At 39.8% G+C, this 13647-nt stretch overlaps 1 protein-coding gene across 13 annotated transcripts in view; it reads left to right on the top strand.

Moving 5' to 3' along the window:
* ATAD1 (ATPase family AAA domain containing 1) overlaps positions 1-13647 on the top strand; it is a 33416-nt gene that overhangs the window by 1394 nt on the left and 18375 nt on the right. For 5 of the 13 annotated variants that reach the window (XM_065553507.1, XM_005292492.4, XM_005292494.4 and 2 more), the window contains exons 2-5: positions 4785-4958; positions 8406-8504; positions 8967-9087; positions 11221-11421. In XM_065553507.1, the coding sequence (XP_065409579.1) occupies positions 4797-4958; positions 8406-8504; positions 8967-9087; positions 11221-11421 (583 nt within the window). In that variant the 5' untranslated portion in view covers positions 4785-4796. Of the gene's footprint in view, positions 1-1015; positions 1447-2113; positions 2211-4784; positions 4959-7269; positions 7390-8405; positions 8505-8966; positions 9088-11220; positions 11422-13647 lie in introns of those variants that run through there. The other 8 variants (XM_065553509.1, XM_065553512.1, XM_065553511.1 and 5 more) reach the window with 6 other exon arrangements.

Raw genomic sequence — 13647 nt, 5'->3', positions numbered from 1 at the left:
GGGAAGAGACTTGCCGTCTCCTGACTGTGCCACTTTTGTATTTTCCTAGCTTACCCATTTTGGACAGTGTAGGCCCACATTGGTGATCAGCCTATGATGTTCACACTTGTTGGGAAGCAGCACGGATAAAAATCAATTATTTTAAAAAATTGATTTTTTTATTTAAATTGGATTATTTTTATAAAAATGCTTTTTGAGGGGAATAAACCTATCTAAAGATATCTTTGAGCCATAATGTACCTTAATTAAAACTATCTCATTGTGGAATAGGGATTATTAATTCTATAGTACGAGACAATATTATTCATGTACTGTTTAAGAAACATTTTGTAAATGAGCTCCAATAGTTAATGGATTAGGGACCCAATTTTAGGGTTCCAGGGGCTTCTGTATAGATTATTTAGATTAATCTTTCTATCTACGCAATGGGACTCAGTGCTCAGTCTAGAAGATACCATCAGAGATGCTTAGTTTTACAGTTCTCAAACTGTGGATTTGTGTCTCCAGGGATAATATGCTTGTTAACAGCAAAAATGTTTTTAAATAAATAAAATATAGAGGTGTGAAATAACAGACCTCAACCCTATTGTCCCTCTGCAAATTTGTGTACACAGTCAATCCCTTACCTCTCTCTAAAAGTGCAAACTTTCAGAAAGTTCAATGAATAGAAGTTTGTTGGGGGCGAAATAGATCTGGACAAGGAAAAGAAGTAGAGATAAATGGGAGAAGGGAGGGCCAGGCAGTAGAAACAAAAGTGAAACTGTTTGAGCAGCATATTCCAGAAGTCTTGAGGTCTTTCTGAGTGTAGCCTTCATTGATTTGAGATCTACCATACCATTCTCTCACTGGAAGGGAAAACCTGTAATAGCAGCAGGCCTTAAAAGAGACTCAGTTTGGGTCTCATCTCTCTCTGAATTGTGAAGAATATGTTTTAAGGTTATAACAACCAACAAGAATGCACTTTTATGTAGAAATCCATGATTAAATTGAGTCTTCCTGACTACTGATTTAAATCAAATCCACCCTGATGGGAAGAGTCTACATGTTGCTTATGAGAATCCTTTAGCTCACCCAAATACTAAAGAAAGCAGTTGGTGTGAGCTCTTCCTTTTTTAGGGTTTCCCTCTGAGCTTCTGGCAAATTTACAGCATGGTTTTTGGATTAACCTGCAATAGGGACTAAACCATACATAATTGATGCCATCTGCCCTCAGATAGAAATGAAGTCCAGTACCCCAATAACTATTTGACAGTTAGGCCTACTGTTGTATGTATGTTGGGTTACATCTGTTTCCCGTTTATAAATGCCCCCGTTTAACACTATCAAGCTTTCTTGTATTAGGTCAAAATATTCTGGGTTTAGACTTTGGTTGAAGGTGAACTGGTGATCTCGGGCATGTGTAAAATAAGAACAAAAAGTGGTTTGACAGTTTCCAGATGAGGAGAAGTGAGGGGAAAAATAAATTTACCAATTATAAAAACAAATCTCTCTCTGTGTTTTTTTTTTTTTTTTTTTTTTTTTTTTAAAGTATGCCATAACAGCTGGGAGATAAAAGGCTGAAATTGGCAGGAAAATAGGCCCTAGTTATAAATGTGTGTAAGGAGTCAGATGAAAAATATGTTTTGATTTGACTGAGTTATTAGGATTAAAATTTAGCATGATCTTATGTACTACTGTACTATTTTTGGTGGTGTACAACTTTTTTAGCACTTTTTACTGACAGTCTAAGCAGAATTGGTATAGCTAATTTAACTGTTTAATGCACATATATGCTTTCAAACGGGGCATGTTGAATGAACAGTTCTCCTATGGAGCACGTTTTTAACATGTATTGGCAGAGTTTTCTATGACCTTAAACCCTTTCCTCATTGACTAAAGTGCGCATGCAAAAAGCAGTGGTTCTTTGCATGGAATGTTAGTTTGTGCTACTGTACCTGCCCTCTAGCGTATATCCTATAGTCTTTATATGCTTTTGACATTGGGCAGATTATTTGGGGAAAGTCCCATGAGACAGACATACTGGATGTTTTAAAAGTAGAGAAGGCGTGCTGTAACCTCTCCTCCAATCTTGTGACCTTCTGATGTCCTTGGTGTGGTCTCTGACTCTTTTCAGACAATATTGCCACAATAAAAACCACAGTGCTATTTATAGCGAATGAAACAACAATCGGAAGGAGAAATGACACTTTTAGTACCTTTTTTACCTTTATGTAAGTAATAAACTATGTGTAACTTAATGAAGACTTCCATTATAAGCGAGCCGGAGGGCCTGTTTAGGGATTGGGATTTAGGCTAGCCAAGAGCTGTATTGAGGTGATTGGTATTACTGTGACAGCTTTTGAAGACTTGATTACCAATGATTTTGGCACTCATACCTGCTAGTTAAAGAGGGAGTGATGGAAAGGGGGGAGGGAGAGCTCAGTGGTTTGAGCATTGGCCTGCTAAACCCAGGGTTGTGAGTTCAATCCTTGAGGGACCATTTAGGGATTTGGGGCAAAAATCTGTTTGGGGATTGGTCCTGCTTTGAGCATGAGGTTGGACTAGATGACCTCCTGAGGTCCCTTCCAACCCTGGTATTCTATGATTCCAAGAGAAGGTTGTGAAGTACACAGATATTTGAGCCCCCTCATTTAATCCATGGTGTGCACTGGAGCCATTTTAGGAGGAGGAAATGCCTAAAAGGGTTTGAGGTGAGGTGGTTGCCAGTATGCTTTGTTTTGTGGTAGCAGCTCAGAGGCCATAGTTATGGATCAGGTCCCCATTGTATTAGGTATTGTACCAGTACAACAAAAAGATGCTCCCTGATCTAAAGAGTTTATAATTTACCAGGAAAATATAGCAAATGGAAGAGAGGGAAGGTCCCTGAATAAAAGCACTCAGCTATTATCTATGCTTACATCTTGAAAAGAGGAGCATTTGCTCTTGCGCAGATGTCCATGGAAAGTCAAGAATTTTTTTAATGATAAGATAAGCAAAGTATGTCTTTGGAGAGCAAGAGAAACCAGAACAGCTGCCCAGTTTTGTATGCTTGTGGAGGGCTTTTGTACAGGCAGGTAGAAGGGTGCAACAACAAACACAATTAAAATGCAGCCATTGGTAAGGCACAGCAAGGCTAAGGGACGCTCCCTGCCTGTCGCGGCCCCATGCCGCTCCCAGAAGGGACCAACGTGCCCCTGTGGCCCCTGGGTGGGGGCGAGGGGCACGTGGCTCTGCGTGCTGCTCCTCTCTGCAGGCACTGCCCCCAAAACTCCCATTGGCTGAGAACAGGGAACTGTGGCCAATGGGAGCTATGGGGGTGGTGCTTGCAGGCAGAGCAGCGCATGGAGACCCCTGGTCCCTTCCCCCAGACCTCGGGGGCATGCTGGCCGCTTCCAGGAGCGGTGTGGGGCCGCGACAGGCAGGGAGCTCCGCTGCGCCGCAGCGGCCAGAGATCGCGATTGACTGGGAGAGTCCCCAAGATCAACGGGTTGGCGACCACTGCCCTAAAAAGGAAGGCATCAGTGGTTGAATGAAGCTGCTCAAAGTTTTCAGACTTGAGATCCTCCTAGTTCAGTAGCACATAGTCCTGGTCTACACCTAAAAATTAGATTGACCAAACTACCTTGCTCAGAGCTGTGAAAAATTTTGCAACCATGTGATGCCATTAAGTTGAGATTTCCTTCACTGGAGAAGCAGTTGGGTCAACAGAAGAATTCTTTCACTGACCTAGCTACCGCCTCTCAGAGGTGGATTACCTGCATGGATGGAAAAAAAACCCTTCTGTTGATGTAGGAAGAGTCCACACTACTCCAGAATAGCTGCAGCACCATAGCTGTGCTGCTGTAATGTAGACATACCCATAGATTGCATCCTTCCACTGACCCCCAGATTCCGAATCTGAATTTTTTACATTTTAGGACCAGGAGAATTTATTATTTCTCCATCTGGTGTCACATCTAGGGAGGCTGCATCGCCTAAAGGAACTTTATCAAGGGATAAGGGTTGGCTTCAGAGAAGCCAACAATAGAAAATACTGTAGTTAAGTCTGCTACAAAGCCAGCATTTACAGCCTTCTGGGGAACTCTACAAATCAAGAGTACAGATATCTTGTAATGGATCCAGACTACAATTCTCTACTTTCTAATACCCAAATGTGGACTACAGGTCTTAAAAATGTGACAGTGAGACACATACAAAAGTAATAGAGGAAGAAATTTGAAATACTGTGTTATATCTTTCTTTAACAGGCAGTTCTTTTCCTTGTCTTTTTGAGTCAACATTTTTGATATTGTTAAATCACAGCAATAAAACAGCAGGCCTGAATAGGAATGGGCTAAACTTGGAACTAAAATGTGGCACATTCCTATTAGTAAGATATTGTATGGTTGAAAGGAAGGCAACATTTTTAAGGAACAACTTTTCTGAAATGAGGACCTTGTTGAATACATTAAAATACAGAAGCAAGGATTCAACTGGTTGTCTTTTGTACTCTAACAGAGGTGAAAATGAAACGAGATGTTGACTAAGCATTTAACCCTTTCCATTCTAATTTTTGTGCTTCTGTTTCCAGTTTGAGGATGATCATAAGTTTACATATTGTCAATCACAAGTGTCCTTTAGTTGTTTAGTTCCAGATTTAACTAATTATTTAGTTTAGCAAGAAGTCGCATATGAGCTTGTGCCACCACTGTAAAAATAGTCTAACTGCTACATAAGTGGATAAATATTTCTAAAATGTTTTTTTAAAAGAAAATAAAGTGCATATTTTTCAAGTCTAAAGCTTTTTTCTTCTGACTTCTGTTTAGTATTAAATCAAAATGGTTCATGCTGAAGCCTTTTCTCGCCCCCTGAGTCGGAATGAAGTTGTTGGTTTAATTTTCCGTTTGACGATATTTGGTGCGGTAACTTATTTTACCATTAAATGGATGGTAGATGCAATTGATCCAACCAGGAAGCAAAAAGTGGAAGCTCAGAAACAGGTAAGATCAAACTTTCATATTTTTTTTACTTTCTAAGAACACTTTTATACAAACCACTCTGTATATGCACAGAAGCCAGTTCACCAACTGCTGAAGCACATTTAGGACAGGGATTGAAAGAACCCACTCAGTAGAAACGAGTGGGAACATTTCTCTGGCAGGTATTATGGCCTAAGCTGTCAATCTCTGCAAAATTTAAACTTTAAAGTTTCTAGCTCATATGGTTGTGAAAACCTTCCAAATGTAAAGTGATGCAGTGTTGTCTTCCTCAAGTCTGCAGACAGTTCCAGTACCTTTTATGCTGCTAATAGCTTTGCTTAATTAGCAGCAGGGTGAAATTAATACTCTCAGTCTAATTATATGGAACTGCTACAGCTTTTGGGGAATTGGAGTTAATATAGGCAGTCATAGCAGATGTAGGATCGAGAGGAAGAATAATAAGAGGCCAGTATGGCTCCATCAGGAGCTCTTTACCTGAAAAAAATCAAAAAGGAATCCTACCAAAAAATGGAAACATGGACGAATAGCTAAGGAGGGGTACAAAAGAATAGCACCAACATGTAGGAATGAAAATAGAAAGGCTAAAGTACATGAGTTACACCTATCAAGTGACAGAAGGCAAGAAGAAGAGGTTCTTTAAATACATAGGAGCACAAGAAAGGAGGGGGAAAGTGTAAGTCCTCTACTTAGCGGGGAAAAGAAGCGCTAATAACAGATGATATCAAGAAAGCTGAGGTGTTTAATGCTTACTTTGCTTCAATCTTCCCTAAAAAGGTTAATGGTGAGCAGATACTCAACACAAGAAATATTAACAAGGGAGACTGGATGCAAGCCAAAATAGAAAAGACCAGATTAAAGAGTATTTAGATATGGTAGATGTATTCAAGTCAGCAGAGCCTAATGAAATTTATCCTAGGGTACTTAAGGAACTAGCTGAACCAATCTAGGAGCCCTTAGCAATTATCTGTCAGAACTTCTGGAGGATGAGTGAGGTCCCAGAAGACTGGAGAAGGGCAAACAGAGTACCTATCTTTTAAAAAGGGGAAAAAAGAGGGCCCAGGGAATGACAGACCAGCCTTACTTCGACACCTGGAAAGATACTGGAACAAATTATTAGACAATTAATTCATAAGCACCTGGAAGATAATAGGGATAAAGAATAACTAGCATGGATTTGTCAACAAATCTTGCCAAACCCAACCTAATTTTGTTCCTTGACAGGTTTATTGCCTGGTAGATAGGGAGAAAGCTGTCTCTGATATGTCTTGATTTTCATAAGGCCTTTGACACAGTCCCACATGACATTCTCATAAGCAAAGTATGGAAATGTGGTCCAGATGAAATGATTTCAAGATGGGTGCACAACTAGCTAAAAGAGTAGTTATCAATGGTTTGCTGTCAAACGGGACGGGAGGGCAGCGTGGCGTATCTAGTGGTGTCCTACAGGGATCAGTTCTGGCTGTGGCACTAGTCAATATTTCCATGAATGGAATGGAGAGTATGCTTATACAATTTGCAGATGACACTAAACTGGGAGTGGTTGCAAGCACTTTGGAGGACAGGATTATAATTCAAAATGACCTTGACAAATTGGAGAATTGTTCTGAAATCAACAAGATGAAATTCAGTAAAGACAAGTGCAAAGTAGTTCACTTACGAAGGAAAAAATTCAAATGCACAACTCCAAAATGGGGAATAACTGGCTAGCTGGAAGTATGCTGAAAAGGATCGGGGGGTTATAGTGGATCACAGATTGAGTCAACGTTGTGATGCAGCTGCGAACTAATCTATTTCTGGGGTGTATTAACAGGAGTGTCGTATATAAGACATGGGAGGTAATTGTCCTGTTCTACTCAGCACTGGTGAGACCTTAGCTGTAGTATTGTCCATTTCTGGGCACCACACTTTAGGAGAGAATCAGGAGGAGAGCAACAAAAATGATAAAAGGTTTAGATCAGGTTTCCTTTGAGGAAAGGTTAAAAACCTGAGCATGTTTAGTCTTGAGAAAAGAAGATGGGGGGAGGGAAGCAGATCTGATAAGTCTTCCAAGTATGTTAAGAGCAGTTATGAAAAGAGGACAGAGATCAATTGTTCATATCCACCGAAAGTAGGATAAGTAGTACTGAGCTTACTCTGCAGCAAGAAGATTTAGGTTAGATATTAGGAAAAACTTTCTAACTACAAGGGTAGCTAAGATCTGGAATAGGCTTCAAGAGAGATTGTGGAATCCCCATGATTGGAGATATTTTTTAAGAACAGGTTGGACAAACACCTGTCAGGGATGATCTAAGTTTACTTGGTTCTGCCACAGCTCAGAGGGCTGGACTTGAAGACTTCTTGAAGTTCCTTACAGCCCTACATTTCTATGATTCTCTACAGCAGCTAAGGTGCTCTGGACAGGAGGGAAGAGACCGAGACACAAGCCTTCTCAGTAGGTCGAGTGGTTGGAGTTTTAAATTTCGGTCACCTACTAACCAGAGGCTGATAGTCTTCAAGCAGAATCTGTGGATAACACCCTAGTAGCAGTCCCACATCCTCCCCATTCCTGGTACTTCTGGGAAGCAGTGGGGTAACCTGGACCTGGCTATTTCATTCCCTCCCTCCTAAGTCTCTTGCATCTATCTAAAGTTTAATCTTTTGATTAGTAATTGGTATAAATTTTTCAAGCCCTGGTTTAAAATAGGAAGTGGACACTAGCATATCCAACGGAAACTTTGTATTTTACATAGTGCCTTGGTGCAAAGGACATCTAGAAAAATGGAGTATACTTACCCCATCATCTTGGCCAAACTAATTAGAATTAACTCTCTTCAGGGTTCTTTGTTTGATAAGAAGTGGTCAGGGCCACTCTCCAGCATCATTTAACAGACTGCATCTTTAATGCAAAGTTCTTAAAAGCACTGCCCCAGCATAGGGCTATAATGCAGGCAGAGGGAGGAGTACCCCCTACTGCAGAGGTCGGCAACCTTTGCCACATGGCCCATCAGGGTAATCCGAACGTGGGCCGCGAGACATTTTGTTTATGTTGACTGTCCGCAGGCACAGCCCCCTGCAGCTCCCAGTGTCCGTGGTTCCCCATTCCCAGCCAACGGGAGCTGTGGGAAGCGGTAGCCACCACCCATTAATGTGCCTCAGCCCTGTTCTGAAGGACTGAGACAGAGCAGGATTTTTATGCCTTTTCAGTCTTGGATGTGTCTATGTAATTTTTTTGATGTGACATTTGTCAGAAACTGAGATCATGAATTAGCTTCACATAGGCCACTGAGCAGATAGACAGTAATGCCTTATTATTGCAAAGGACTCAAGCCATATTCAGTGAATGACTACCTATCTCATTTCTAGCTCTTAACTTCCAACGCCCAAAATAGCAACTGTTTAAAGTCTGTTTTTAAACTATTTAACCATTTTCTTTTTATAATGTTAATGGCTTCTGTTCTCTCTTTCTAGGCAGAAAAACTAATGAAGCAGATTGGGGTGAAAAATGTCAAGCTTACTGAATATGAAATGAGCATTGCCGCACATCTAGTAGACCCTCTTAGCATGCATGTAAGACACTATATTCACTGCTCATTTTCCCCCTATTATTCCTATAAGAAGTATGGAACTTTATATATGTATAAAACAGAGTACAACATTTGATACATGGAAGCTCTTAATAGTGTCATTAGTAGTCAAATCTATCCTTCAACTAGGAATTATATTTTCATAAATGTAGAACGTTTGAAATTTTAAAAGCTCATCATTGTCAGAATGTATCCAAGTGGAAAATAATTTTCTACCAGGAAATCTTAACTGCATCATAGAGAGAAACCTGCATTTTTCTCTGCATTTTGTTACATTATGCATAAAAATAATTAAATTTACGTGTTCTTGAATCTGAGATTTCACACTGCCCGTTTTTTGTTTGTTTAATGATTCCTTGGAGGCCATCTAGGAATCAGGGTTATGTTTGCTGGCTGTGGGTATGATACATTAAACTTTTTTTCCAATACTGTTTTTGTATATCAGGTAACCTGGAGTGATATTGCAGGTTTAGATGATGTCATTACAGATCTGAAGGACACAGTCATTTTACCTATCAAGAAGAAACATTTGTTTGAGAATTCCAGACTCTTGCAGCCACCAAAAGGTAAGGAGAAAGCATTCTAGATCAGGAGTTCTCAAACTGGGGGTTGGGACTCCTCAGGGGGTCGTAAGGTTATTACATTGGGGGTTGCGAGCTGTCAGCCTCCACCCTAAACCCCACTTTGTCTCCAGCATTTATAATGGTGTTAAATATATTTAAAAAGTGTTTTTTAATTTTATGGAGGGGGTGCCGCACTCAGAGGCTTGCTATGTGAAAGAGGTTACCAATACAAAAGTTTGAAAACCACTGTTCTAGATATAACTTGTCCGTGGTTTCTTTTATTAACAAAAATTGTAATGACTATCTAGGACAAAAAATTTTTTTTTAACTTTTATGCTTTCAAAATAAAGTTGGGTATTATCAATAATACCCTTGTGTTAAGGAGAAGGGTCAAATCACAACCTAATATTTAAAGTGTAATTCCTCAGAATGGTATTTTTCTATCACTTTAATTATGAGGATTGACATTATAGAATCACCTCATTGCTTATTGCTTGAGGCTTTTTATTTCTTTTGTGAGATGGCCGTTTATGTTTAGTCTAAGATCTTTGCACTACTTCACAAACGGTCTTCAGTTATTGTATAATGTCGATTTTTATTGAAGTCATATCCATGCATGTTCTACCAATCCAAATACACATTTCCAAGAGACATCCAACTTGTGCATTAATTCTGGATTTCTGGTGGTGGGTGTTTTTTTTTACATTTAGTTTTGTTCTTTTTGCTGAGATCAGATATAGCTCTATGGTATATGCTAGGAAATGTTTCCACACTTCGATAAGGATACCAGTGCACTGATAGAAACAAAGTCCTTAAATGTGAAGAGTTACTGCAAGCTAATTTTGCAGGTCCCTTTTGACTCCAGTAATCCAGGCAATAAGAGAATGCAAGTGTGAATATGTAGACCCTTCATCCCTCCTTCTCTGGTGTTTAGTTAGATAAGTTCACTGCCAACTCAACCTAAGAGAGAAAAGGTCAAAAATCTGCTCTTCTTTATAGTGTTGTAAAGTTGAAGTGTGTCCACTGAAGTTCTTAGTCACAATTGCCTTGTACTCATGTACATGAAAGCAAAATGTGGACCTAGGTAGTTAGATAGGAGGACAAGGCTTATTTTCTATCGACAAGATCTCTTCCATCTTTTCTTTGTATTATGTGAAAGCCTTCTTTATGTAATTAATTACTGCGTACATCTATCAGTTGTCCCCTTAAAATGTTCAGTTCTATTTTGTTTGGAAATTAATGTTTGTTTTATACAAAATTGTCCGCTGTTAGGAATTCATCTTGGTTGGAAAATTGGTATTCTGTCATGTGCTTTAATAAGATGATGGAAAGGACTATTTATGTAGACCTTCCAAACAGACCATGCCCCTCAATTTGATTAGTCATTTAAATCATGAAGATGGGAGATGCATCTCTTAAGTAATTATCCTTATGTAGATGTAGACAGCCTCAAAAACATTTAAATTAAGAAAAAACTGACTCACCAGCTTCTGCAGCTGTGTTTATAGAGAACACCCATTTAAGTCTAACTAAATAAGAAAACCTGTCCACTATAGGAAACTCTAATAAATTGTTTGACTAATTTTAGAGAAAAATTGAGATTGAGTACTTCTAAATAATATGCATGGAATTAAAAAAAAAATGCTTTTAAAATAACTTGTATGGATTTCCCTACCTCATTACAGATTTTTTTCCATAAGTCTTTTCAGGAAGGTAGTGACTATAAACAAAGCCCTAGCAAATGCCCGAAGTAAGCAAACTGAATTTTTCCCCCCCACTAGCTTGTTTGAATCATAGTAATATAGATTGTTACTTATAACTGTAATAGGCACAAAACAAAGCTTCAGATATTTCTTAAGTTTAAAATGAGCTATTATGTTATTAACTCTTCACTAAAAAACGAAGGTAAAGCTGTCTTGAATAATTTGAAATTATTTCTTTTTTTAATATTAAGACAATAAGATAATTGCAGGACAATTGTGTACATGGAGTTTGGTGGTAGTTACTGAAAAGTACCCGGATGCCAGCCTTAGGGAAATCTAGATAGAATATGAATTCATACATCACTATGTTAGTCACACTGGGGTCTTTCCTTCCTTCCAGTGACCCTAAAACTTTAATACTGTTATTTTTCAGGAGTACTTCTCTATGGCCCTCCAGGTTGTGGTAAAACTCTGATTGCCAAAGCTACAGCAAAGGAAGCAGGTTGTCGATTTATTAATCTCCAGCCTTCAACATTGACTGATAAATGGTATGGGGAGTCTCAGAAACTGGCTGCTGCGGTCTTCTCCCTTGCTATAAAACTCCAACCTTCCATCATTTTTATCGATGAAATAGGTAATGTACATGCCTTTTTTCTTAGTCATAGAAATGCAACAACTTTGAACTTTAAGTGCAAGTTGATGTATTTGATAATATCACTAATTCTCAGAAAACATTTGTATTCTGCATACAGAACAAAATGGTAATAAAACAAGATTTAATAGCGTAAAAAGTATTGAAGAGCATCCCTTGCAAAGTAGCATGTCTCATATTGCAGAAGTCCTCTGATAAGAGTTAAATTTTAAGTGAAGTTATCCCTATACAATGTCTGTCTTAACGAGCCTTTCCTTAAAGCTTTTCCAGCATTAGTAGTTACTGTTTGTGAATTTACACCTGGGGTTAGTTATAGGAGAAATAACACAGTGAACTGAAGTTCCCAGTTTCTGAGAGTCAATTCTGGAAATGTATGTTGATGGGGTACAGCACCACTGTTCTTTCTTTCTCCAGGGGGCTAAGTTGGACCTTTTTAGAAAGGCTTTCCTGAAATACATAATTATCACTGGAAGGCCTGGGCAGATTAAACTAGCCCTTCCACTGGTAGAATGTTGAGGAAGCTAAGGGCTTGGAATTAGAAGACTGCAAAGAAATGGGTGGTTAGAATTAACAGAACAGTCATATGGTACCCGTGAAGAAGACATCTGCCTCATCCCAGACCTCCCTACTTATCAGTTCATCTCTTATAATTACTTTCTTAGCAAATTTGGAAAAAGTTGGTCATAAATGTAAATTAGATTCCTGGATAATCTTCGAACTGCTTCCAATGAAAAAGTGAGGCAACGAAAGACCTAAGCCTGAATCACAGAAGCAGCTGAAGAGGGAAGCACAGCAAAATCTAGCCCAGGATATCATGGCATTGAATCCTATCTGTCTGAAAGAATTTCTCAATCTCAAAGGATATTTGTGGCCTCTCTAAAGATGTATGTATGTCAAATCCCAAATGGTTTGCTCAGGAGAAAGATAGCATTTGCTTTCTTCAGAAGCTGCTCCATACTATATTTAAATTGGCCCCTGTAATGGGGTTCACTCACTGCTAGGGTGCCTCTTCTTGGCTGCTGTGGGGATTAGCTCCATCCAGGTCTGTTTTTCCCCCCCTCTCGATAGTTGCTCACACTGTTTCCCCTCTTGTTCTCTCTGTCTCTGGAACTCAGGTGCTCCCTCTTCATGACTCAGCCCTCTGGCCAGGTCCCTATGTAGTCCTTCCTTTCCAGGCTATCAAAGCCCCACTGGATCAGCTGTCTTCATCTGCTCCAGTTAGTCTTCCAATCCACAGCCAGGTTCTGTGCCACTTTCCCAATGGCTGGTAGAGGAACCTGGCCCAGTCTGCTACTCTGGGTTCCAGTCCCAGGACGCTATGTCCAGCAACTATGGTCTGCTTGCTATTTCCCTGGACTCCTTCCTACTTCTCTTGTGGCTCCCCTTCTCTCTGGGTTTCCTAGCCCATACTCCTTCCTTCTGCAGACTACCTAGCTCTGTAGCTTTAAACACACCTCACTTCCCTTTCAGCCCCTTTCCAGTGCCAGCTTCCTGATTTTTATTTTTGCCATGCATGTTCCTTCTCAGGGGGCTCCATCATCAATCAACCTTTCAAGCACAGGCTGCACCTGGGGGAGAGCCAATCAGGTTAATTGACCTCAGTTAACCTGCTCTGCTTTGTGTGGGGTGGACATCTCCATGGACCCCAGCTGCCATTAGTTATTGAAAGGGCCCATCAGATGCCTGGTACTAGAAGGCAGGAATCTGACAGGCCCAGACCCATCATCTTCAAGCTGCTGAAGTTCAAGGATATGCTGCCAAAAATGCTAAAACCTTAAGTATAAGGGCCACAGAATCTCTTTTTTTCTGACATCTCTGATCTTAACAAGACTTTTGCAACCCCCCCTCTGAAACTTGGCAGACACTTCAAAGACTGAAACCAGATTTGACCAAAAATAGCATATTTTCCCCCCCCATCATGAAAAGCATACCTCAACAAATGTAGAAATCAGTTTGTTTTCCTATGTATTCTTCTGGATATGGTAATATTCACTTTTATAATCTTCCAACTCCAAGCAGATAACCAGCTAGGCTGAACTCTTCCATTGACCACCTTTTGGAACTGAACTGTGTAGCACTGGAGAGAGTAACAGATTAACACTAAACTGGATGATATAGCACTACCTATTGATTGTAGTATTATCTGCACTGATCATCACAACTTGCACAGCTAGACAGAACCTCTTCACTAGAACCTCTGATGGATCA

Source organism: Chrysemys picta, chromosome 7 (assembly GCF_011386835.1).
Source record: "Chrysemys picta bellii isolate R12L10 chromosome 7, ASM1138683v2, whole genome shotgun sequence".
Classification (NCBI taxonomy): domain Eukaryota; kingdom Metazoa; phylum Chordata; order Testudines; family Emydidae; genus Chrysemys; species Chrysemys picta.
Note: the sequence above shows the minus strand (reverse complement) of the source record. Positions and strands in the feature narration are given on the sequence as shown.